Raw genomic sequence first — 27,824 nt, 5'->3', positions numbered from 1 at the left:
CATGATGAGGAGGAGAGAGTGAGCCAATAAGCAGTAGGGGGCGTGTCCACTCATGATGAGGAGGAGAGAGTGAGCCAATAAGCAGTAGGGGGCGTGTCCACTCATGATGAGGAGGAGAGTGAGTGAGCCAATTAGCAGTAGGGGGCGTGTCCACTCATGATGAGGAGGAGGGTGAGTGAGCCAATCAGAAGTAGGGGGTGTGTCCATTCATGATGAGGAGGAGAGAGAGTGAGCCAATCAGCAGTAGGGGGCGTATCCACTCATGATGAGGAAGAGAGTTAGCCAATCAGCAGTAGGGGGCGTATCCACTCATGATGAGGAGGGGAGTGAGTGAGCCAATCAGCAGTAGGGGGCGTGTCCACTCATGATGAGGAGGAGAGTGAGTGAGCCAATCAGCAGTAGGGGGCGTGTCCACTCATGATGAGGAGGAGGGTGAGTGAGCCAATCAGAAGTAGGGGGTGTGTCCATTCATGATGAGGAGGAGAGAGAGTGAGCCAGTCAGCAGTAGGGGGCGTGTCCACTCATGATGAGGAGGGGAGTGAGTGAGCCAATCAGCAGTAGGGGGCGTGTCCACTCATGATGAGGAGGAGAGTGAGTGAGCCAATCAGCAGTAGGGGGCGTGTCCACTCATGATGAGGAGGAGGGTGAGTGAGCCAATCAGCAGTAGGGGGCGTGTCCACTCATGATGAGGAGGAGAGAAAGTGAGCAAGACAGAGATTTGAAGAAAGACTGTAGAAAGAGATGGCTGAGAGACATTACAAAAGAGAAAAGGTCAGATGAATATAAGTGGTAAAAGAAGGGTTATGATAAGGCAAGAGCTTTAGGACCCGCCTTAATATTAGAAAAGCTTTCCAGCGCTGAAGAGACTTGAGCGGGAAGGCCTGAAACAGACGCAGAGGTTGTGTTGTTTCTGCTCCATATGCGAGTAAAATTGGTTTTGCTGTTTCACAGAACCAAGATATGCTGTTGTTGTAATGTTAGCTTTAGTAACAGGACAGTTTTGAGTTTTATTGTTTGCCTGGAGCTGCTGGCGACTAACAACCAACTCTTGCTTGTACTCTTGTGCGTTTTGGGGACGGAGCAATGAAGGGAGGGGAGTGTTTTATTTGGGTTGATTTCAAATATCAACAGTGTTTCTCAGAAATTGCTTACTGCACCTTTAATGTGCCAAACAACCTCTGTAGTCCCATTTAGCCACTTGTTAGTAAACGCCCTTTTCAAGACAAAAAAAAAGCTTTTAATGATGTATTTTATGTTGTAGAATAAAACATCAAATTGAGCTTATGTTAACCACAGACATTATTTCAGGCATTTAACCAAAAACCCATTGACTTTTAGGATGATGGAACTGGAAGTGCTAAAATGCTAACTCATGTCTGGGTTTTGGCCGACAAAATTATGTCATCCCTGCAGCACTCTATTCATTACATTACTCCACTGATATTGTCCACTGAACGAGTTAACGAGACCGAGTGAGACGGAAGTTCTGTCCACTGTGGTTTCAAACAGCATTACAAATGGCTGTGTCCCCTCAAATAATGAAAGGATATAGGAGTGATTTCTGACACAGACCAAGCCTATTTCCACTCTCTTCTTATTGCTTTGCAATCTTTATGACCTTCCTTATGTAAAGGAATCAGCTTTTATTTAAATCTAACGTGAAAACCAAAATAGTCTAGCATGCTGGCTAGAAGTCAATGTACATTAATATTTCTTGTCAAGTAAAAATGTATATTAAAGGTGCACTCAGTAGTTTTATGTATGTCAAGCTGACCGATATAGCAGTTGTCTTGGACTTACACTGACACCTAGTGGCGTGGATGCAGCATCACACAAACACAAAAGTTTGAAGCAGGGTTAGTATAGTTAACTAAAAAAAAAAACATTTTTGTAGCTTGAAATAAAGTAAAATATTATCAAGCTGCCAAGGCAACATTTTATTTAGTTTAACTTGACAGGCTAAAACTAAAACTGAAATAAAAAATAATAAATACTATATAGACTTATTTTTTTAAAAAGTTAATAAAATGGGGAAACATTTTTATTTTATTTTGAAGACTTGATTTTTTGAAGTGTAAAACTCTTAATGAGAAACAATTCTGAGTGCACCTTTAACATTTTAAATTCCTTTTCACAAATTAGAAATGTTGACAGCTGGTGCAGTATTTTTTATAAAGAAATTTAATTTGGAATTAATTTGTTAGGTTTTTAAATACTGGCAGTTTCTCAGAAAGAGATTTATTGTTTAATGTTTCAAGCCGCCTTAACTGTGCATTAGACAATTAAAGAGACAAAATATTAAAATAGTACACCATAAAACAATGAAATGTCTGTAAGATAATGAAAAATTGAAGTAGATATCTCAAAGAAAAAAAAAAATAGTGAGGGAGTCTTGATTATGCTGTAATTTAATATTTTATTTAACAAAACCACAAATGAGATTATTTAATTTAAATCTCAGGTTTTTAAACAGTATAACATTTGGACACAGGGTAAATTTTCTCTGATCAAAAAAGTGAGAAATGTGAAAACTATAAAGGGCCTTGATTTGTATACCGTAGCAAAAATGGTGGTACGGCGACTATGATAAACATGTAGGTTTTAGATTGTTAGGCATCAGGTAAAATATAGGGATGTGCTCTAATCTCCAAACTGAGATGAGGAAATAATCAGGGTTATTGCTTTTACAGGGTTAGTTAGCCTACAGTTACAGGGTTGATCATAAATATGACATCTAACTCTTTAGTACTGACAGGAAAAATAGCACAAAGTATTAAGAAGACCCCTAAATGTTACAGGACGTGTACATTTGGCAAAGAGTTGCTAATTGTGCTTTATTGTAATATACTAAATGTGTTGGTCATATGACTGTTGTTGTAATTAGCACTATTGTTATTCGTGTAGTTATTTACTTCACCTATTTTTACTCATTATGTTCTTGTTGACTATTTTTATCGGCAACAATAGCATTGGAATATTTATGTTGCAGCATGATAATTATGTGAAATGTATTATTTATATTGAAGAATGTACAGTAACTCAATCTGCTTATGAAAATCCTGACTGGAATGTAGTTTCTAGTACACTGGACATGACTTTCTTGTAAATCAAGTGTGCAGCTGACTGCTCACATATTCATGAACCATTTTGTGATACTGGACTGTTTTATTTAGAGTGTTATAATATTTCTCCAAAGGACTGCGGTGATGACAGCTGTTGATGGGGAGATGAATGGTGCGTCTTTCCGTTTCTTTTAGTGTGATGACTTTCAGTGAACGTGTTTCTGTGAACAGTGTTCTCTGGTTTTTCAATATAACTCGTCATTTCAAACATTGACGCTGGGCTGTGTGATTTATGGCTCATGCACTCTGAGAAGTATGTGATTCTGGTAAAACAGTTACATTTCTTTCCACTTTTGATAATGAACCGAATGAAAGATCTGTTCAACTCGGTGGTCAAAGGCTCAGAACCCTGTGTCCTCCCTCCCGTTTAACCAGCGGTCAAAGCAATCCTAATCTAATGCCTCCCTACAGTCTTTTGTTCCTGGACGCAGGGAACCGGTGGGCATGTGAGGGGGAGATATTACATGTCTGCATTCTTTGGTTTAATATTATACTGTGACGCCAAGGTAAGGGGAAAAACATTCAAACGATGACTAACAGAGAACAAGAAATACCATTTATAATTGACATAACGGCATAAATGAATTATCATTTTCATGTATTAATTGCATTTTAATTGCCACAGTTTGTGACAAAACTTTAAAAAAAGAGACCTTCCCCAACTTCCTAGGTTGTCTATAAAAGCCTGTACAATGATTTTTATGTGAACGACTGTTACAGTTATGCACGATCCCGGAGAGCCGGAGAACACATGAAAGCATTATACAAAGTTCAAGTGAAGATAATGCCGAAAGAGCCATTCTGTACTGTAATGTCAATGTGTCATGCAAACAAAATGGATTCATTCAAACTATAGTCTCACATAGCCAGATCTATCTCAAATAGCATACTTTATAATCAAACTATTATAACAGTGTAATTGTAATAAGCTCATCTGTCGACATGTTTCCTGTGAATTGCAGAGCTCGTGCAAACATATCCACATCGTTATCAGATGCTATCTGAACTGCCGTTTATTCACCGTTTTATTTTTTGTTGTCTTATTCATCTAACCGTCACTCTCAGCAGCGTGGACCGCATTGGGATGTTCATTAAAAGTATATCGCTGCAAATGTATTTCCAACTTTTTAACTTCTAGCAAAAAAAAGAAAGAAAGAAGGCCTTATCATGTGTTCAGCCTCAACTATGTGTGCACGAGTTCGAGCACGAGCAATAAGTTGCTGGCTGCAGTTCACTTAATGACCACCGGTGTCGCTAATAACAAGGGTTTCTGAATTCTACATATAGCCCCTTTAACTGAAGATAAACATTTTATCATAATAATTGTGTTTCCATTGTAGTAAAGAATGTTAATATAGATCTAAAATGAATCCATGTTTCAGTGATAGGTTAAGCTAAATTTATAAAAGATATTAAGATATGTAAATACTCGCATATGTTAAAAAGAAAACAGCATGTTCATTTAAAAATAATTATAGAATTTAATATTTTCCTCACTAAGTCTCCTAATTAGAATACTGATTTGAATAGAGGTTCATTGTTTTTCTTCTTAAAAAATATAATTTAATATCTGTAGTCCACCGCGATCAGATTCTCACAGAAGAATTTCATATTGGTGTATGAAAAAATGTTTTTTTGAATTTAAGGATTTAACAGTGAAACAAAATGGTCTGTTGGTAGGACACAATCATCAAAAGAGCAGACAGCTGTAGAGAAAAAAACTGAAATGCATTTTTTTTTTTTATTGCAACTTCATGTTTTAATATCATGGAAACCTTTTAAAAATGATTTCTCTCATAAATAGTGTGAAAAGTTACAAAAACAAAAAAAATCTAATATCACATTACACAGTGTGTGGTGTGTATGTGGGGGGGGGGGGGGGGGGTTCTTTTCTTGCATCTTTTCAGTGCAAAAGATTTAGGTCTGTTCTTGTTCTTGTGTGTGTCTGTTGCAGTTCTTCAAATATAATATTTCCATAATCCATTTCTTCCCAGTATTATTGAGTATAAAACACCAGTGCTATTGTCCTTATTAGACAGAACAAAGGCGAAAACATCTATGTGGGCTGAGGCGCAGCATTTGCTGTTGGAAAAAAAAGTTTTTATATATATTATATATATATTTAAATGCATTGTACTCTCCGTAATAAATTCAAGCTGCATGTCAGATTTTAGCTTTATATAAACACACATACTTCACTGCTTACCTATTCCCGAAAGGTCGACGGTCTCAACACAGGCAAGGAAACGGGTGAGGTGAGATTGACACGCTTCGGCAGAGCTCTGGTTCTCTCGCAGACAGCTCTCGAACGCAGAAAACTCACCCGCACAGTCTGTTCGGATCTTCCTTATCACAGGACTGCATTGAGATGCAAGAAAAAGTGGGGGAAAACATCATAAATAAAGCCCTTTGTATTGGAATCCGGGTAAATAAACAGTCTTAAACACATCATTATTGTTTCATCAGTTTTAGGGAAAAGTAAACTCTCATTAGTTATTTAATTTGTCTACAAACAATGGATATTGTGTGTGTGTGTGTGTGTGTGTGTTGCAGTGGATATAATGTATAGCTCAGGGGAAATCATTTTTATTCATTCAGTTTTACTTATGTCATGAACATTTCTACCAGTATCACATCTCAAACAATGCATTATGTTTAATAGTATTAGGTGGTGGAGAAAGTACAAAATGTAAACATATTTTAGATACAATGGCAGACTCCGTTGTCTTCTTAATATTTCATATGTATGTATAATTAAATAACAGGAATTTTTGGAGGAAAAAAAAAGACAAAATACAGTTTAATGGAAAATTAAAATATAAAATATTCTGTTCCCAAGTAATTAGGATTAGCTTGATGATTTAATAAGCTAATCATAATTAGTTTAAATAAGATGTCTCATATTTCATCTTCATATTTGATTTTGTGTGATGGCATAACTGTGGGGTGGTTAAATTAAATTATATATTTTATGAAGGCAGTTTTAATGTGACCTACACAAATCTTTTCATTTAATACAACTCAACCCCTGGGACAGAAGAAACGTGTTTGATGTTGAAGAATCACATTTACATCAATTTGTGATATAAATAAGAATAAGTAGCTTTGCACAGCAAATAAATGGAAATGCATTTGTCTGCAAGCATGACATTTGAACATACTGTGATGAAGTGCACTGTGCCACCTTCAGCTTCAGGTCTAGACACTTCTCTTGCCATGATGCTGGATGAGAAACAACACAGCCCCCATATTCCTCCAGCTCCTTCTGGCAGTATTTGGTTGTGATGGCCATTGCTGCCTCCCTGTCATTATGCAGTTAAATATGTTGTATTAGCCTAAATGCAAATTACAATAAATAATCAACACTGCAGCAGGTGACCGACCAATGCGTTCAACGACAGTCTGTCAAATAAAGTTTTAGAGAATGTTGTTATTATTACAAAAGAAAACATTCTAGTTCATACAGTGCACCGTTCATTTTAGATAATGAAGTTTAAACATAGCTTGGTTTGCTATCAGGCTGATGTCATCGTATTACAGCGCAAGCATGACAAATGTAATATAAAACAAGCATTTAACACACAGCTGTCAATCAGCACTACTTACATGTTGAACACCTTCGATTTTCACTCGGTTTGCTGAAGGTTACTCTCGACGGCACATCACGCAGAGACACGCACACGTGCAAAGGGAACGTCGTCCGCGGCGCGCTCCCGCCGGAGGAATTCGATTGGTCAATGTTTACACTTACCGTGATCTTATTGGTCGTTTCACTTATAGCGTGAAAGAATGGGCGTGGCTTTGCGCTACACACTTCTTTAAAAGAACATTCATTTTTATTTACATTTCATCGCATGATTACTTTACTGTTCATCGTCATGCTTTTCTTTACTGGAGTTACATTTCAGGACAATAATTCGATTTAAATTAATATTTGCATGTGATATACTGAAGTTCCCAAGAAAAACAATAAAAAAAGAAACAACGAACAAAAAAGTCATATTCTCATTCATACAAGAGGAAAGCAGATTATGTGCCATCAGAGGGATCTTCATCACTTGTTGTGATGTCAAAAACCCAGGTTGTTCTATTTTAGTAGCTACAAGTAGCCTAAATTTAAGAAATGTATTTGTTTCAAATATAAAATGGGAGAGGACGCCACCTATCTATTAATATATTTATTTTTATATAATATTTGCATTTAATATCATTAAACGTTACAGTTTGTTTAAAGTCATCTATAAAATGAAATAAAAAATAGATTGGAGCTGGACTATTTTACTTATGTACATGGAACTTCCTTAATAAAATCAATAATCGTGTAATATATGCTTTTTCTCTTACTATCATGTTGTTTTCCATTTTAAATCTCCTGATAACATTTTCTGTCAACTCGAAAAATCTCCACGCAAAGATTATTTACCGGATATTGCGTCACCGGCGTACGTGCTTGCGTACGCGGAAACTGTCGTATGTGTCTGATATTTTTCAGAAATCTGCAGAGTGGCCAGACAACAGGCCGGTGCGAAGCTGACTTTTTACCATCAGCGCCTGCAAGGAGGAGGTGGAGAGTAGGAGGGTCGACGGGGGAAGGCACACTCTAGAATGGATGAAGCTAAAAAAGAGGGAAATATGGCCGCAGACGGCGTTGATGGGCCGGGGGGGACGCGGACGCAGACGCGCGCACCGAGCGATGAGCTGGTGAGATCAGTGTCTCTCCACAGCCGCAGATCACGCGTCCTGCACGGTACGGTGTTCCCGTTCCTCCTCCTCTACCCACTCTGCTTATATACGTGGTTTGGGGTTTACGGGGCATCCGAGTATGCTGAAGCCGGCCTGCTGGCGCTCGCCGCTCTCGGGATCGCGCACGTCCTGACAGTGCTCTCTGGCTACTGGTCCGTGCACGCGCACTGCTGGCTCACTTGCTCAAAGGTGATAAATTACACATAAAACATATATGTGCAATATAAGCATTGCTTTGAAAGACTAACAGATCTGGGTTAACTTTTTTTGGGGGTGGGTTGACTAAGTCAGAAATCCAAACATATGTTTGGAGTATCTCATAATAATGCACATTAAACTGACTGTAATTATGCAATTATATTTCAAACAGGAGTCTGATCCAGCCAAAGCCACATTTGCAAAAGTTATACCAACACCCAACAATGGTTCAGCTGAATTAGTGCCTCTTCTGAGGGATAAGGTGAGAGATTTCTTCCCCTGGTGTTTAGGAGTCACATTTGTTATCCTCAATATAGACCCAAGACAATAAGCGTAACCATTTTAAATAAATGAATTTAGTATATTTTGTAATATTTGATGTAACTTTCAATTAATACAGTTTAAGTTAAAAATAGAACAAATGTTTTAAAAAAAATCCATTGCATAGAAGGCACATTTGTGCCATCTGATGGGAGAAGTAAAGAAAATCATATAATTCCATAACCAGAAGATGCCTGTATAGTCCTAAATAAACACAACGTAATCCCTAGTTGCTTATAAGATAGTTTTCTGACATAAATTCTTACTTTTATTAGGTTTTGCATTTGGATATGACATCATCAATGAATATTTCATCATGGTTGAGCTGATTGTACCCTAAAAACTGCTCCGTATTTTGTACAGAATATTATACAGGTGAAACTCGAAAAATTAGAATATCGTGCAAAAGTTATAATTTGGATGATTATGGCTTACAGCTTATGAAAACCCCAAATTCAAAATCTCAGAAAATTTGAATATTACATGAAATCAATTTAAAAAAAGGATTTTAAATACAGAAATGTCGGCCCTCTGAAAAGTATAATCATGCATATGTATATAGTTATATATACTAAATATATTAGTTTCACCTTTTAATTTGAATTACTGAAATACACAAACTTTTGCAAGATATTCTAATTTTTCGAGTTTCACCTGTACAAATACTTTGTATTTGGAAATAAATTAAATCTTAAATATATATGATTCGATTTTCCAGTATTTAGATTTCAGATATTCAGAAGTTCTTATCTGTAAATCATGAACACCTGGACAAATCATGATAATTCATTGGTCAAAAGGTGTTGAAACCCCAAATGTAGGTTAGATGAAAAAAAAATGTATATGTGAAGTGAAGTGTTTTTTGTGTGCAGGATGAGGATGGAGCGGAAAGCCTGTCCTTTGAGTTCCAGAAGATCCGTTACGTGTACGACAGCAAAGAGAAGAAGCGCTTTCTGCAGGTGGGGTTTCCGATCAACTTTCCCATGAGTCATTTCCAGGACTGGAGAGGCTACCAGGAAGAGGCTCAGCTACGGGCTGCAGAGAAGCTCTACGGCACCAACCGTGCAGAGATGATGGTGCCGGACTTCCTGGAGCTCTTCAAGGAGAGAGCCACAGCACCCTTCTTTGTCTTCCAGGTACGTCTGCGGCGCATGTGGCTTTATTTTACTCGTATGCAGTGCTGGGTAGATTACTCACAAATTGTAGGCAGTTACAGATTGCAAATTACATGGTGAAAATTGTACATGTAACATTGTGTATTACCTTTTAGGTAAAATTACATTTTAGGTAATGTATTCTGACTACTTTTTGATTACTTTTGACCTAATTTTGAAAGACAAAAACCTTACAAAGGCAATAATACATGGTACTACAGAGAATACAGAGATGACTCACTGAGAATTCAAATAATTATTCAATATTTATCAGGAGTTGATTAGATATGCAATGATGAGAAAACACTCTTTAAAAGTGTAAATTCAGTGGTCAAGTGCTGTTGCCTCTCCTTCATGTAATTACAGCCACTTGACTAGTGTCTGGTGGGTGCAGTTTCACAAATCTTGAAGACTTTGAGCATATATATATATATATATATATGTATATATATATATATATATATGTTTATGTATATATATATCTATGTTTATGTATATATCTATGTTTATGTATATATATATATATATATATATATATATATATATATATGTATATATGTATGTATATATGAGATAGGCTTTTTTAGAAAGGAAAATTAAAGAATTAAAAAAGAAGAATTGAAAATGATTAATAAATTATGTATCATTTAGTAACATTGTGTGAATATGTAATCATAAAAATGTAACTGTAGTCTGGTTACTTTAAAATGTAATCTAATCCAATTATAAGTACTTCATTTTTGAAAGCTAATTACATAATCCAGATTTCATATAATCAGTTACATATATTTATGAGGCTTTTACCTGATGTATCAATGGCCTGTACATTATAAATGTATGAATATACTGTAAATGCATCATCTTATGGCAGGGCTTCTCAATCCTGGTTTGGCTTTTTAACACTGAAAATGTGTCAAATATCCATCCTGGGTCCAGGATTGAGAAACACTACCCTGTGGGTATGGAATGACCTGCATGACTTTGTTCCCCTGCAGGTGTTTTGTGTGGGTCTGTGGTGTTTGGATGAGTACTGGTACTACAGTGTCTTTACGCTCTTCATGCTTGTGGCGTTTGAAGCGTCTCTGGTGCAGCAGCAGATGAGGAACATGTCAGAAATCCGCAGAATGGGGAACAAACCGTACATGATTCAGGTAACTGCGACGGCTTCCAGCTCCAGTGTTTGTTCATCTGTTGCGAAATACCCATGTTTGTCTACTAACTCTTATCGAAATGTTCTTTATAAAGCACACATTGCTGGTTCTGCCTTCTGATTGGTCAATGCAGCATTCCATTTGTGATATCATCCACAATACAGTAACATGCACAGCTGCCATATTAATAACAAATTCTGTTATTGTATGCTTGTCAGGGTCTATATATTTTATTGAAAGTATGGTGCTCAAAGAATATGCTTAGTAAAATAATGTTTTATGTAGTAACTATTGTATAAATGCATTGCATAGTAACTATTTTACGAAAGTAATCTCTTGCCTTATTGCTTAATTAATAAACCGAGATTTAGAATAAGAGCAATATGTATAATTTTAGCTTTTTCTACTTGTAACAGGTCTATCGAAACAGAAAATGGAGGCCTGTATCCAGTGATGAACTAGTCCCTGGAGACATTGTCTCAGTTGGTGAGTTTTTTGTATTCCTGATTTGATTGTAAAGCACTTTGGATGTACAGTAGTACATTGTAAAGCGCTATATAAATGCCTCATTCATTCATTAATCTGTCTCCTGGGTCAAAAATGGTCTTTGGTGGTGGCGGACGAACACACACATTCACACACACAGTATAAAGTACTCTACCCATGGTAACTGCGAGGCCAGTACTGACAATACATCCAGAATAAATGCAAAGAAAAAGGTTGTAAAATGAATTATCTTATTTATTCATGAAATAAATGACAATTACTGTCAGGACCGATCATAAAACAAAGAGCTTGAAACTAAATTTTATTTATAAATCTGTAAATGTATTTGTAAAAAGTCACTGAGCGACTGATTTGAAAAGTTAGTGATAAAATGAACAAAAAAGTAATACATTACATAGAAAAATTGTCAGGTCTATTATTTTGAATTTACACTCCAAGACTTAATGCACGGATCACATGACATACAGTATCAGATTGTTTTGTTCTGTCCATTGCTATGGTTATCACTCACTGTCAGTCGGATTCAGTCGCGCATTTAAATACGATCGTCAGTCCAGAAACTTTGCAGTGTGTAGTTGGCAGCATGAAAAATGTATATATACAGAAAGCCAACAAAGATCGCTGCCATTACAATCACTCAAGCTGTCAATTTCAGGTACACAAAGCTGCACTCTTGCGAAAACTCACGTTATAGTCAATGAAGCTGTGTAATGAATCTCTTATTGACATCGTGTTTACACTTTGTTGGTTATAATGAAAGGATTTGCGAGCGTGCAGAACTTGGTCAGATGTGTCTGTAATGGCCTCAACGCTGCAAAAACGCATAGTAAATAGAAAGCATTTTAAAGGGATAGTTCACCCAAAATGAAAATTCTGACATCATTTACTCACCCTCAAGTTGTTCCAAACCTGTACGAGTTTCTTCCTGAAAAACCTGAATGTCCATCAGCTGTCTGGTTACATTCTTCTGCTAAACACAAAAGATATTTTGATGAAGAAACTCACACAGGTTTGAAACAACTTTAGGCTGACTAAGTCAGAATTTTCTTTTTGGGTGAACACTCCCTTTAAAGCAGCCAGCTATCAGCAGGTGTCGTCAAATTAAATATTTAATGATCAAATTTTTGGCTGGATTCATTAAGAAAAAGATTCATTATGTGGCCGCCAAAATATTTTCATTGCTGGAAAAACCCTGTGTCTATAATGGCATTCGGAAGCTCCAAAGATATTTTGTACACTTGAGATATGCTTAAAAATATCTGAGAATCTTTGCATTTTTTTTATACTATTACTCATACTTTAAGCAAGTTTGTATATACTACACTACTACACTACTATTCAAAAGTTTTTGGTTTGTTTGTTTTTTTGAAAGAAATTAATACTTAATACTTATTCAGCAAGGATGCATCAAACTGATCAATGACAATACATTTTTAATGTTTAAACATTTATAATGTTACAAAATGTAAAATAAATGCTGTTTTTTTAAAAACTTTCTCTTCATCTAAGAATCCTGGAAAACATATATCATAATTTCCACTAAAATATTAAGCAGCACAACTGTTTTCAACATCGATAATAATCAGAAATGTTTCTTCATCATATTAGAATGATTTCTGAAGGATCATGTGACACTGAAGACTGGAGGAATGATGCTGAAAATGTAGCTTTGCATCATGAATAAATCACATTTTAATATATACTCAAATAGTAAACAGGTTTTTTTTTTTTTATTGTAATAATATTTCACAATATTTTTGATCAAATAAATGCAGCCTTGATGAGCATAAGAGACTTCTTTCAAAACCATAAATAAATCTTACAGACTTTTCGAACAGTAGTTTATACTGTTAAAAATGATTTGGCTTTTAGTTGTCACATGTTTCTAGTACTGACGTAATCCAAATGCTAATCTAACATTCACTAGCATGTTAACGAACATGGATTTGTCGTGTTGTCACAGGACGGTCTCCTCAGGATAACCTGGTTCCCTGTGACGTGCTGCTACTGCGAGGCCGCTGCATTGTGGATGAGGCCATGCTCACAGGAGAGTCTGTGCCTCAGATGAAGGTGCGTCTCCACAGAATCACCAGCAAAGCTCAGCTGAATCTGCTGTCTGTAACTGGCCATGTTGTGTCTGTAGGAGCCTGTGGAGGATCTGGACCCTGACAGGATCCTGGACCTGCAGGCAGACTCTCGACTTCATATCATCTCAGGTGGCACCAAAGTGGTTCAGCACAGCCCGCCTCTCCGAACCAGTGCTGGACTGAAACGTTAGTACTCACAGCTGTGAACATGTGCTCCAGCTCTAATGCCTAATAAACCTTAGATTTATTAAAGTGTAAAGTCAATGATTTTCAATCTGCTCTGAATTGTGTTGGTAGGATATGTAAATGAACAACGTTTACTCGTTCTTCGTGTTACCTCTGTTTTCTTGTATCTCTGCCCACGGGCAGTCGGTGGCGATGGCGTTTTGCTGAACGGCAGTTTCTTTCAGTTTTTCCCCATTCGATCGGCCTAAAACACTGTGTTCGTGCTCATCCAGTCGCGGCATTCTCTCCGTATTAACGATTATTTTCAGCCTTTAGTCACTGCCTACAACGCACTGGATCCTTCACTGGAAACCGAAAGTAACTTAGTCCCGCTAGACTTTTACTATTTGAATTCTTGCACACGGGAACAATACAAGTCGACACCATCATGACTAAAAGTTTGCTAGGAAGTATTTCCTACTAAAGCAAGGCGGTGTTTGACTCTGACTCTCTTGAACAAGAAAAAAATGTAGGACGGGACTTGATTGGATTGTTGGATGGTTGTTGTTTCCTGTTGTTGTGATGTCATGTGAGTGACAGGTTGATCCCGCCCTCACGCCAGTAAACGCATTATCAGAGTAGAGAAGAGATGAGCTGCAAGAGGGAGGAAAAGTTATTTTGATTGAAGATTACGAGGGCATATGAATTTAAAAAAATGATGTGCACGGATAAATAATTTATAACGAAAACAAGAATTATCAATTTTGATTTCATGGTGACTTTAATAGTTTTAAGTGGTTAAATATGATTAATATCACATAGGGGTGTAACGATACCCTCATGTCACGATTCGATACATATCACAATACTGAACTCACGATACGATATTATTGCGATACTCCAAGACATATGATAAAAGGTTAACAAAAAATGTACTGTTTATTAAACTGATAAATTTGATATTACATTGCGTGTATAAATGAATATTCTTGGACTTGGTGCTGGAAACCCAAAGCACAGGACAATGGTGACACCAGAATAAAAATATTTATGATTCTGAAGCTGAAAATACAGAATTATTTTAGACGAATATGTTTCTCTGTCACTGACTAGATACATTTAAAATAATGTAGGCCACTTTTTTACACAGATATTGCATTATTATACATTATATTCAACATTATATATAATATTTTAATGTAGTACTGACACTAAAACTCTGAAAACTTTAATTTTTTCTCACATAGTAATTTTTATTTTGGGTGAACTATTCACGATACATATTGTCACTATCCACAATACATATTGTTGCATATTTGTATTGCGATATATTGTGACACAATATATTGTTACACCCCTAATATCACAGTTTAAAATTGGTATGTAATTATACTCCCTTTTTTCTGTCTTTTCACAGCTGTAGACAATGGCTGTGTTGCTTATGTTTTGCGGACGGGATTCTACACTTCTCAGGTGAGGTGCTTGATCAAGTCATTTGTTTGGACATTTTGCCACTATTTATGTGGAGGACAGTGGAATATTAACAGGAAACAATTAAGAGAAGAATGAAAAATGAGTCGCAACCACACAAACCCTCTCCTTTAATCTTGTGTCTTAAAAATGTCTGAACTTTTGTTGTTTTTTAGGGCAAATTATTGAGAACGATTCTGTTTGGCGTGAAGAGGGTAACGGCCAACAACCTGGAGACCTTTATTTTTATCCTTTTCTTGTTGGTTTTTGCCATTGCAGCAGCTGTGTATGTTTGGGTCGAGGGTGAGTCACATTCATCTGTAAAATCTCCTTTCACAGGGATGGACAGGATAGTTGACTAGTTGCCCAAAATTATTAAATTAGTGAGGTTGATTAGTCTTTATTTATTTATTTTTAGGGGAGGGTTTTTTTTGAGGAGGAGGAGGATTAATACTTTTAGACACTAAAACCTGCTCCAAAATGTCACTGAGAATGTCTCTCCTTTAATAACTGCTTAATTACTTTTAAGATAAGTTTAATATTTCAACTTATTAAAGCCTGGAATCTCTGTTTAGTTCAGTTGTGTGCTGTGTCTTGGATGTTTCTTAACTCAAGAACATATCTTGTGTGAACTGCCCCTAAAAACCCACCTGATCTATGTTTTTTGCTAATTTAAATGTATTTTGTACTCTTTACAAGCCCTTGTGTGATATTTGTACATTCCACGCATTTTTTCTCTTCCATTTCTAAAATTTGTTTTCATTTTGGAATTTCAGTACCATTGAAAAGTTTAGAGTTGGTAAGATTTTTTTTTAATGTTTTTTTTAAAGAAGTCTTATTATGTTCACTCAGGCTACATTTATTTAATGAAATCTACAGTAACAACAGTAATATTGTGAAATATTATGACAATTTAAAATAACTGTTTTCTTTTTGTATATATTTGAAAAAATAATTTATTCCTGTGATCAAAGCTGAATTATCAGCATTACTCCAGTCTTCAGTGTCACATGATCCTTCAGAAATCATTCTAATATGATGATTTGCTGCTCAAGAAACATTTCTTCTAATTATTATCAGTTAAAAAATAATTATATTTTTCTGTAAACCAAGATAAATAAAAAAATTCAAGACTCTTTGATGAATGGAAAGAACAGCATTTATTTTAAATAGAAATATTAGTTTAATGCATCCTTGCTTAATAAAATAGTTAATTTCTTAAAATCTTACTGACCCCAAAATGGTAGTGTGTATCTTATTTACATAAAAGTGCTATAAAATTGCTCACGTATCACATCATTATTTTTGTGTGTGTTTTATCTGGGATCCTGGAGGAGCATTAGATATAATGTACCAGCTGTCTCATACTTCACTCTCTGTGTCTTTCAGGGACGAAGGACCCGAGCAGAAACAAGTATAAGCTGTTTCTGGAGTGTACTCTGATCCTCACGTCAGTAGTGCCTCCTGAATTACCCATAGAGCTCTCACTGGCTGTTAACACATCTCTCATAGCGCTGGCCAAACTCTGTGAGTGAACATGATCATCATGACTTAATCTCACTATTCTCTCCCTTCTCAGACGTACCCTCTAATATTCTTCTCTTACAGATGTGTTTTGCACAGAACCTTTCAGGATCCCCTTTGCTGGGAAAGTGGAGATTTGCTGTTTCGACAAGACTGGCACCCTGACAAGCGACAGCCTGGTAGTTCGTGGCGTCGCAGGGCTCAGGTAAAGCCTGCAGTCTGGGCTCTGAGATTTTAGGTTGTAGAATGCTGTTTTCAATCTAGTAAATTACAGAACTGAGAACAATATTAAGCATTAAAAGGTGAACTGACAACTGAATTTAGTGTGTATGTGGCCTATGACGACTTCCACTTCTGAGAACCCTGGAAATGTGAAAATATTTCATTGTCTATTTCTGTTCCTCCTTTTCTTAGAGATGGGAAGCAAGTGATGCCTGTGTCAGAGATTCCCGTGGACACTCATCGGGTGGTGGCTACGTGTCATTCGCTGGTCACGCTAGATGATGGACAGCTGGTGGGGGATCCGCTGGAGAAGGCCATGCTGACCGCAGCGGACTGGACGCTCACTAAAGGTCCGATTTAAATACAGATCCGTTCACTGCAAATGATCATTATGTGTAATTTTATCCATTTTCCATCATGTTCTTTTGTTAGAAAAATATTGAAAATCTCGTTTTATCAGTCAAAATTGCCATTTTGAATAATGTTCGGTTAACCTAGTACACATAAATTCTCAATGTATTGCATGCTTTCTGTCCCTTTGTTTAGATGAGAAGGTGTTTCCGCGCAGCATAAAGACTCCAGGGCTGAAGATCCACCAGAGGTTTCATTTCGCTAGTGCTCTGAAGAGGATGTCAGTGCTGGCGTCATTTGAGCGAATGGGCTCCACTGAGCTCTGCTATATCTCAACCGTTAAAGGTGCACCCGAGACCCTGAAGGACATGGTGAGCATCTCTTTTGCTCAATGTTTTTTCCGGGGTAGGTTGCCAGGTCTTTCCCCAACCCCCCTTATTACATGGCTTTGCATTCACACCTCCGGCCAATTTGGCATGTCCACCTAACCTGCATGTCTTTGGACTGTGTGCCGCCAAAAATATACCAATATTTGTGTTTTAATTTAGTTTTTTAAATGTTAAACCATCAAGCTTTTTTAAAATATAAAATATACAATTGAAATACACTGAACACAATTATAAACGCAACACTTTTGTTTTTGCCCCCATTTTTTCATGAGCTGAACTCAAAGATCTAAGACTTTTTCTATGTACACAAAAGGCCTATTTCACTCAAATATTGAGAGAATATTTGGCAATACTGCCAAATTCTCTGAAACGCCTTTGGAGACGGCTTATGGTAGAGAAATGAACATTCAATTCACGGGCAACAGCTCTGGTGGACATTCCTGCTGTCAGCATGCCAATTGCACGCTCCCTCAAAACTTGCGACATCTGTGGCATTGTGTGAGAAAACTGCACATTTTAGAGTGGCCTTTTATTGTGGCCAGCCTAAGGCACACCTGTGCAATAATCATACTGTCTAATCAGCATCTTGATATGCCACACCTGTGAGGTGGATGGATTATCTCGGCAAAGGAGAAGTGCTCACTAACACAGATTTAGACAGATTTGTGAACAATATTTGAGAGAAATAGGCCTTTTGTGTACATAGAAAAAGTCTTGTGAAACAAGTGTTGCGTTTATAATTTTGTTCAGTGTATATGCGCTGCGAGATTCAGAGAGAAGTGCGGCACTGCGATCGTTTGCAGCTCATGATAGTGTTTTAGTGGACAGAGCGGCTTAAGAGGATTGCTTTGTGTAACCCAACCTTGAATGTAAATCTCATTGGTCCAAAATCCTGCTCCACAAATGTTCTGATCGACTGATTGTTGCTTATAAGTGAGGGTTACATCACACCTAATATAAAATGAATGTTATTCATTGCTGCCATTTTGACTTCTTTTGTGCATTCACTGTAGATTGTTGGTCATAAATAGTTTATTAAGAGATTGTTGTTTGTTCAGTTCTGTGAGTGTCCAGCCAGCTATGACGAGGTGCACAGAGAGATGTCACGGGAGGGAGCGAGAGTTCTCGCTCTGGGATACAAAGAGATGGGCCACCTGAGCCATCAGCAGGTATGTATTCACCACTGACCCCTGAATGAAACGCTGAACGCTGTTGTAATCCCTCTCTTTGTGTGCAGGTGAGAGAGCTGAGCCGCGAGGTGCTGGAGTGTGACCTGCGCTTCGCAGGGTTCATGGTCGTGTCCTGTCCACTCAAGACCGACAGCAAAGCAGTGATCCGAGAGATACAAGAGGCCTCACACCATGTGAGTGGATCAACTCCATATGTTAACGTGTTTGCTAACAGTTGACAATGACATGTAACCTCCATATTAGTGACGCTGTTAGAAATAATAAAAAGGTTTTTGTATTGGAGTTTGAAAGGGTCACTAATTTATAGGTCTGCCTCCAACTTTTCTAGTCTAATAGTAGTCGTTCATTTAAGCTAACGGTCTACTAATTGCATGTTTATGATATTCATTTAATTACTTACATTTATACACATCAGAAAATGGTTTGAGTTTCACAACTGAGAAAGGAAATTATATGTAACATGTAATGTAACATTGTTCTACGATACAGGGAAATACCAAACCATAATATTGAGCCTTTAAAATATAAATTGAGAGCATAAAGCTTGCCGATAAAGTAATGATTATGAATCTGGTTATGATTATGAAATTTTGAAAACATACTTCCAATGTTATAAATATTACTTAATTTATTTATGTATACACCACCGTTCAAATGTTTGGAGTCAGTAATATAAAATCTTGTTTTTGAAAAACGAATACTTTTATTCAGCAAGGACAAATTACATGAAATACAAATGCTTTCATTTTGACCTTTCTATTCATCAAGGAATCCGTTAAATTGTGTTAAAAATATTGTTTTAACATTTAATAATGAGAAATGTTTCTTGAGCACCAAATCGGCATATTAGAATGAATTCTGAAGGATCGTTTTTTTTTTTTTTTTTTTTATTTTGCTAAATTTTAAGTGATTTGAAATCAATTTTCCCTTTTTTTTCTGAATCTGATCACAGTCTTCAAGGCCGGATTTCAGTCTTAATTTTGATTATGTAATATTTGTATTGTAGCGCAGTTTGGTTTTTTGCATTTAGATTCATAATTTTTATTACAGTTCATTTTTACTAAATCTATCAATACAATAGTTTTCCAATTATTGCCATTTAAAGTCCTCTTCCTTTGGCTGCCTAGTTCATTTCTATCTTTTGTCACATTCTCCGTCCACAGGTCGTGATGATCACAGGTGACAACCCTCTAACTGCGTGTCATGTGGCCAGAGAGCTGCATTTCATCCAGAAAGAGCACACGCTCGTACTGCAGCCCGGCCCCGATCAAGGTGTGTGACGCCTCTGACAGAGAGCTGGAGGAACATGTTTACAATCCATTACATCTGTTCATTACGTTTTTATGCAGATGAATGGCAGTGGGTGTCAATAGACGACAGCGTGCGCCTCCCTCTACCTCCATCCTCTGTCTCAGATTTGATCAGTCGGTACGACCTCTGCGTGACAGGAGAGGGGCTGACCAGGTTGACCTATGAACCCCGTTTACTCCACGCCCTGCTTCCTCATGTGCGAGTGTTTGCTCGCGTCAGCCCCAAACAGAAGGTCAGCTTTCCACATTTGATAGTGGAATCATCACACTGGGTATTCATCAGAACGTATGGTTTGTTGTTGAGCTGTTCATCATGGTTAACGGTGTTGATTTTCCTGTCTGTGCAGGAGTTTGTCATAACTAGTCTAAAGGGACTGGGTTTCGTTACGCTGATGTGTGGAGATGGCACAAATGATGTCGGTGCACTCAAACATGCCCACATTGGTGAGTCATTAAACATACTTGTGTCATCAGACATTCTCCATGTGTAATTTACAAATATAACAGTAAAAAAGTATTTTCTGGGTCAATCAAGATGAATGATTCATAGATGGTCAATTTAGCTTGTCACAAGTTCATATTTTGTTGTGAATCAACACCTACAAATTTTTTTTATTTGAGTTGAAAAGTTACCTAAATTAGACAGGGCAGCAATTTATTTTCATATCCAAAAAACTATTTATACTGTGTGAGGAAAATACTATGTGTGATATTATAAAGACATTTTCTTTCCAAAATGAACTAATTGGCTTTTATTTTGTTACTGTACTAAAGCCAATTCTTTAAAAAATCTAGATTTTTTTTAAAACTTTTTTCTTTTTTCTTTGTTTTGCTTTACTTTAAGAGTTATTTGTATAACCCTGAAGAGACGCATTTACAATTCATTTTTATTTGCGGTATTGCTCCAGAGCAGAATTTCTTAAATGATAAATGATAACTTTGACCCCCCCCTCCCCCTCCCCACAATATTTTTTATAAAATTGTCCATAGATTACATTAAGTAACTAAAATAATTATGATTACAATTAATTATTACATTTCAAGATTCCAGACATTTTAAAGAGATTAATGTTATGATGAAAATGTGAAGATGAAAATTTTGCGATTTTAGAATTGAGGATGTTTTTAAAAAAATGCTTTCTAACTAAGAATTTTTTACTTGGTAAAATATAACAATGAGCATATTAGTTCAGGTCTATTAAATAATAATAATAATAATAATAATAATAGACACAACTTTTGATTTTATTGAAGTGTTGGAATGTTGAAATTAACATTAACTGAGATTAATAAATCTTTAGAAGCATTTTTCATTGTTAGTTTATATTTACTAATGTAGTTTACAGAAGGTTCCATCTTTTAACATTAGTGAAGTGTTACCAAAACAGCCATGGTGCTTTTTAGGTTTTCTAAAATTATAAAACCATATATACTATACTTATTCAGGTCCTTTAAATTGTTACAATTAGCATACCTCATATATCTCAGTTTTCAAAGACAGTGGGAACCCTGGTTATTCAAAGACAAAAACAAATTTTTGAGGGGGTGAATAAAAAAAACAAAAACTTGTTTTAGCTTATCTTATGGCGCTTTTCCACTACACAGTACCAGCTCGCCTCGGCTCGACTCAACTCGGCTCTGTTTGGTTTTCCACTGTGTACAAGTTGTACCTGTACCTGCTTCCAGGTACTTTTTTTCGTACCACCTCCGGCGAGGTTCTAAGCGAGCTGAGGCGATACTAAAATGTGACGTGAAAACACGGCAGACTGCTGATTGGTCAGAGAGAATCGTCACTATTCACTGTGTCATCATTGCACGCGCCAGACGCAGTATCCTGAATAAAAAACAACAAAAACAAAAACATCCAAAAACAGCATACACTCGATTTCCTCCATTGTCCTGTGTGTGTGGGTAGCGGGTGTGTCTCGTGTCTCGCGTAGAAGATTAAGTCACGGCAGTTTCCTGCGGCGTCGCTATGACGACCAGGTACTATTGTGGAGGTACTGTCTGCAATGGAAAACGGAGCGAAAAGCGAGCCAAGCCAAGGCGAGTCGAGTCGAGCTGAGCTGGTACTGGTAATGGAAAAGCGCCATTAGCTTATTTGAAATCATTTTGAAGTAATCTTGAGGCCCCTATGAAAGTTTGTGAGGCCCCCTGGTGGACCCCGGCCCACTGCTCTTTACACAAACATGAGTACATTAACTGTGCTCTTTTTACAAACCAAGTGACCATTTCAGTGTCACTCGACAGCACGTCACAGATAGTTTTGTACTGAATCCGGAACATACTTTAATCAGTATATGTTACCATATCGTAACACGTCCTTTGTGTTTACCAGGTGTGGCGTTGTTAGCTAACGCCCCAGAGCGCATGCCTGAGAAAAAGAAGAGAAGCAAAGACAAAGAGTTCTCTGTAGATTCCAGACCAGGACCCCCAGTCCCGAGTTCAGGGGTCAAACTCAGCTCCCGTGCAGCCAGGCAGAGAATGATGGCCCAGAGAGAGGAGCAGCTAGCTGCACAAAAGGTGGGTTTTTAATTTAAAAAAATCATGCGATCATGTTTTGAACTTCAACGTTTATGAAACTTGAACTATTTCCTCCATATATGTAACCCTATATTGCATAATTGCCTTGTGTCACAGGAGAGGATCAGTCAGGTACTGCGAGAGTTAGAAGAAGATCAGATTCAGGTGGTTAAACTGGGCGACGCCTCCATCGCTGCTCCATTCACCTCTAAACTCTCCTCCATACAGTGCAGTAAGTTGAACATGTCTTCGATCAGTTCATGCTTTCATTTTAGGCTGTCTACATTAATCCGGATACACACCAATAAGTGGTGGGATATTTTGCAAATAAAAATAGCGTGAGAATTTTTTTCGTCTCTCTGTATCATCACATTGAACTTTTACTATATCTTACACATGTAAGATGATTTAAAGGATTTAAGTGTGGATGAAAAACTTTTGAAAAACGCTAGTGTGGACGAAAAAACGCATTGTATTGAAACGAATACGCCGTTTTAAAATGTATCCGGATTATTAGACCTACATATGGTTTGCCTAACTTTTTCCCGCCTGTTTTCAGTCTGTCACGTGATTAAACAGGGTCGCTGTACTCTGGTGACCACCCTGCAGATGTTTAAGATCCTGGCGCTGAACGCTCTGGTTCTGGCCTACAGTCAGTCTGTGCTCTACCTGGAGGGGGTCAAGTTCAGCGACTTCCAGGCGACCCTTCAGGGCCTGCTGCTGGCCGGCTGCTTTCTGTTCATCTCGAGGTCAAAGGTGAGATGGTAATGTCTGGTAAAGCTGCTTGTCGTTTGATGAACTGCGTTTCACTGACTGTGCGCGATGTCTGTTTGTCTCAGCCTTTGAAGACCCTGTCCAAAGAGCGGCCTTTACCTAACATCTTCAACCTGTACACTGTCCTCACAGTGCTGCTGCAGTTTGCCGTTCACTTCTGCAGTCTGGTGTACCTGTACAAGGGCGCACAGAGCAGAAGCCCACCCAGGTATGAATGGGACACTTGTTGCCACATGAAAAATAATGTGAAAAAAAAGCCCAAAATAGTGATAATTCTGCCAATTAGTTTGTAGTAGTTTCTTAGAAATATTGGTTACACTTTATTTTAAGGTGTCCGTGTTTCAGTGTAATTATACATTTAAGTACTGCGTAATAATAATTAACTAAATGTACTTACTAAAGGGTTAGGGTGTTTTTTGGGGTTAGTTGCATGTTATTATGCACAATTTATAGTAATTCCTATAGTAATTAGAAACTACATGTAACACGTGTAACAAGTGTTACCGAAATATCTTATTACCATTTACTGTAGTACAAAGTTGTATATGTAAAGCCCAAAGTAAACTTCAGTTTTGGAGAAAAAATAATAATAAAGCATTTAGTAATCTTGATTCATTTCTATACATTTACATATGCAATATATATACACACACACTACTTTTCAGAAGTTTGGGGTCTGTAAGATTTTTAATGATTTTTTTGGTAAAGTTTTTGAAAAGTCGCACCATGAATGCGCACCAAAGCTAATGCATTTGGCCAAAAAAATATATAAATATAGTAAAATTGTGAAATATTATTACCATTTAAAATAAGTTTTCTATTTGAACATATTTTAAAATGTAATTTATTCCTGTGATGTAAAGCTGAATTTTCAGCATCATTATCCAGTCTTCAGTGTCACATGATCCTTCAGAAATCATTCTGATATGATGACTTGATGCTCAATGAAAATTCCTTATTATTAGCAATGTTGAAAAATGTGCTGCTTAATATTTTTGTGAAAAACCATGATAATTTTTTTTCAGGATTCTTTGAATAGAAAGGACAGCATTTATTTGAAATGTCTTTACTGTTGTTGTTAAAAAATATATATTATTATTATTATTTTTTTTTTTTTTTTTTTTAAATCTTACTGACCCACACGCTGGCCTATGACCATTGTCACTTTTGTCATCAGAAAGCTCTCTTTAAAAGTAAATGACTTCAGTGTAAGTCACCTTCATATCGCTCTCAGTGTTCAGTCAGTACCAGTCATTCTTCACATGTGATGTCATTGTTCACATTTGTGTTTGATTTTCATAAAATTTGCAATCTGGCTTCATGTTTCACCTCTCTCCCTCTCTTATTTTTCTTTTTTTTTCTTTCTCTCTTGCAGGGCAGAGCGGTTTGTGGACCTGTACAAAGAGTTTGAGCCCAGTCTCATTAACAGTACTGTGTACATCATGTCCATGGCCATGCAAATGGCCACATTTGCCATTAATTATAAGGTACTTTTAATAATGTGATATTATATTTAATACATGTATCGAACATTGTGAAATTATTACTTTTTTTACTTTCAAAGCTTTTGTAACATTCTCTTCACCTTTCTGTTTGATTTAAAGGAATAGTTCACTCCGACATTTTGTCATGAAATACAAATGTTCATTTTTGGGTGAACTACTCTTTTAAAAATGTCTATTTTAACTGCTCTGATTGAAGGAACTTGTCTTGTTCAGGGTCATCCGTTCATGGAGTCTCTGACTGAGAACCGGCCGTTGCTGTGGAGCATCGCTATATCAGGGCTCGCTATAGTAGGGCTGCTGACGGGATCTTCACCAGAATTCAACGAGCAGTTTGCCTTAGTGGATATCCCGACTGAGGTATGAATTCAGTACACCACACTATTCACAAACTGTTACTTACTGCATGCTTAAATTCCATGGACATTCTAGTATGTCACTACATCAGTGTTGTGACATACTAGTATTGTGATAAAATTGTCTTTGGACACTGTTGTAATTTCATCCTCCATCCAAAATGTTTGCATAAATGTTCATGATTATGAATTTTGTGCTGACAATTAATTGGCATACAAATAATTGCGAATAACAATTTAATTCTGTTTCGTACATGCACTTACAGTGGAAACAAAGGCCTGTTCACACCAAGAGTGATGAGATAACGATAACAATTAAGATATAGTTCTAAATATAAAAGAATAGCAGAGTCCACAACACAACTATAACGAGAACGCACATACTGTAGGAACGATATTGTTGGAATCACTTTCAGAAAGTTGTTTTTTTCCAGCTGATGAACGATAATTACATTGACAGCCAATCAGAATCCATCCTGCTGTAATGAGCTCGAGCATTTAAAGCGGCAGAGGACAAAACTCAGCGTGCGCTTATAATAAACAAAGTTATTGTTTGCGGGTGTGGATGCCAATATAGTTATCGCTATAGTTATCTTCACAGTTATCGTTCTTGGTGTGAATGGGCCTAAATACGTTATTTTATTTTACTTGGAATGGTATGTAATATAATAAGAAATTATAATAAAATAGACTTATATGATTTAATTTGATACTTTAAAAATTTATAGTTATATAATTAATATGCATTTTACAAGAGTGCATAGTGTGATTTTATCCTGCGCAGTGTGGAATCATAAATAATTGCAATTACATCGAATAACCATGATCAGATGATTAATCAATAATCACAACAGGCTTAATGAATGTATTCTTTAAAAACCCACATGAAATAGTTTTCCAACCTGGGTACCTTTGACTTTTCAACATATGATTTGAGACATACTAATCCAGTTCTTGCATGGCATGCTATATACAGGGTTTCTGCGGGTCTTCAAAGGGTCTTAAAGTCTTAATTCACCCTTGACAAAGTCTTCAATCTGAGTAGAAAGTCTTAAATTCATAAACTCATGGTATTAAATGTTGCATGCACTGCAAAAAAATTATATCTTCCTCAGTATTTTTGTCTTTTTTTATAATACAGATATCTAAACATTCTTAAATCAGGATACATTTATTTGAGATGCAAATTGAATATATGAAGCCTTGTTTTCACTTAAATCAAAAACCAGTATTTGTCAATGGGTTTTTGAATTAAGTTGCTTTTTCTGAGTCCATTGGCAGATATTTGTTCTTGTTTTAATCATAAACTCACTTCATTTTGATCAATTTCACAGAAAACAAGACTTTTTATCTTATGTCATTTTGCTTCTCCAGTAAACATCTCTTGATTTAAGAATCTTAAGACATTTGCAATGAAAAAAACAAGAGAAATACTGAGGAAGAACAGCACTTTGTAGTGTGATCAGATGGTTCAGTAAAAGTTATTTCCATGTTCTAGTGTTTGGGAACAGAGCTATTCAAGCCTTAAGCTATTTTTCTCTCTTTTTTTCTTTTCTTTTTTTTTTGTGCAAAACGAATAAAAAGTAATTAAGATCTGTTGAAAGCTGCATTTTTAAAACTCTGAAGTGTGATTAATACAACTCAGTGTGTTTCTCCATAGAGATTTACTTTTAGAGAACACTTTGACATGTTGTGTTCCCTCCACTTTATTCCTTAAATTTTCTTTTTATTTATTTTAAAGAAAAAACCTAAACTATCTACCTTTATAAAACCTGCAGAAACCCTGTATATAGTATGCAAATTGGTATTCAACCTCTTATCAGTGGTGTACATGTATAGCTATTTACAGTGAATATGTTTTTATATTCCTTTTCTCTTTGCAGTTCAAGTTAATAATAGCCCAGGTCCTGGTTGTGGATTTTGTCGCCGCCCTGCTGGTGGACAGAGTTCTGCAGTTTCTGCTGGGCAAAGGAACCCTGAGGTTGCCTAAATGAACTGTTATTGCCAACAGTCACCAAAGCAGCCGCTGCCCCTCGTGACCAGACTGTGAACGGGCTTTACAGGAACACGGGACTGGCGGCAAACTCTGCGAGATGCGAAAGGACGGGCGTGAAACTCAATACTGTAACACACCCCAGTGTTTCCTTTTCCTCCCTGTCCCTGTCTTTGCTCTGTCTTAATACTTTAGCTTCGTTTTCTTTCTACTGACATCTTTATCCACCCCCTCCGCTCTGAAGGCCAAGAAAACTACAGTATTGTGTTGAGAGTGAGAGTGTGTTTCAGTGCGGGTGAAGCTATGACAGGGGCGTACTGAAGAAGTGTTTCTCTTTTTTTGTTTTGTTTTCATCATTTTGTAAAAAGACAAACCTCAGAAAGACTTATAAATGACCAAAAAAACTCTTGTTGTGTTGTTTATTTGCACGACTCAAATTTGAATGAGAAACCAAGCTAGTTTTGTACTGCTTTGTTTTAACAGAAATATATGATATTATATGAGACAAACTAATAATTTCAGGAAAGCGAAATGAGCCATTTCACTTGAAGCTTTAAAGGGGTCATGAACTGGCTTTTTTAATTTTTTATATTGTTGTCTGAGGTCAGCTTATGATGTTTGCTTGGTTTTTACATTCAAAAACATCAAAATGAAAAAGTAATAGGCTATTTTCTACCCTGGTTTTGAGCCTAGCTCCTGAAACGCTCGGTTTTTATGGGTGTGCCGCATTGAAGACTTGGAAGTAAATGCCCACTGCTATGATTGGATAACA

General features: G+C 36.8%; 3 protein-coding genes across 5 annotated transcripts in view; 2 read left to right on the top strand and 1 right to left on the bottom strand.

Moving 5' to 3' along the window:
• The window catches only part of lmx1al (LIM homeobox transcription factor 1, alpha-like), a 26,711-nt gene extending 22,989 nt beyond the window's left edge, over positions 1-3,722 (top strand). Inside the window, exon 9 of the mRNA XM_084116267.1 lies at positions 1-3,722. This exon is cut by the window's left edge and continues 1,197 nt beyond it. The gene's annotated coding sequence lies outside the window, so the exon portion shown is untranslated.
• A 1,109-nt stretch (positions 3,723-4,831) lies between these two features.
• Positions 4,832-6,861, bottom strand: chchd5 (coiled-coil-helix-coiled-coil-helix domain containing 5). 3 transcript variants are annotated; one of them, XM_084116880.1, is made up of 4 exons: positions 6,729-6,861; positions 6,284-6,424; positions 5,329-5,480; positions 4,832-5,204 (listed from the first exon to the last, which is right to left on the bottom strand). In XM_084116880.1, coding segments are annotated over exons 1-4 (321 nt in total). In that variant the 5' UTR covers positions 6,731-6,861; the 3' UTR covers positions 4,832-5,178. The 3 variants fall into 3 exon arrangements, with proteins under 3 accessions (XP_083973006.1, XP_083973007.1, XP_083973008.1); XM_084116881.1 differs by having other exon boundaries at positions 6,284-6,457; positions 6,729-6,827; XM_084116882.1 differs by having other exon boundaries at positions 6,284-6,524; positions 6,729-6,809.
• Positions 6,862-7,564: 703 nt separating this feature from the next.
• Positions 7,565-27,458, top strand: atp13a1 (ATPase 13A1). Its single transcript, XM_084116868.1, has 25 exons — positions 7,565-8,054; positions 8,236-8,325; positions 9,257-9,520; positions 10,534-10,689; positions 11,106-11,175; positions 13,160-13,266; positions 13,340-13,469; positions 14,866-14,921; positions 15,095-15,221; positions 16,308-16,445; positions 16,527-16,647; positions 16,857-17,014; positions 17,211-17,386; positions 18,463-18,573; positions 18,642-18,767; positions 19,758-19,866; positions 19,944-20,137; positions 20,252-20,348; positions 22,243-22,427; positions 22,545-22,659; positions 22,987-23,183; positions 23,267-23,409; positions 24,577-24,688; positions 24,920-25,063; positions 26,943-27,458. The coding sequence occupies exons 1-25, from the start codon at positions 7,728-7,730 to the stop codon at positions 27,051-27,053; spliced, it is 3,564 nt and encodes a 1,187-aa protein (XP_083972994.1). The 5' UTR covers positions 7,565-7,727; the 3' UTR covers positions 27,054-27,458.
• Positions 27,459-27,824: the final 366 nt, after the last annotated feature.

This window comes from Abramis brama (assembly GCF_963993115.1).
Source record: "Abramis brama genome assembly, chromosome: 1".
Classification (NCBI taxonomy): domain Eukaryota; kingdom Metazoa; phylum Chordata; class Actinopteri; order Cypriniformes; family Leuciscidae; genus Abramis; species Abramis brama.
The sequence above is the reverse complement of the archived record's forward strand: the minus strand, read 5'-3'. Positions and strand labels throughout refer to the sequence as shown.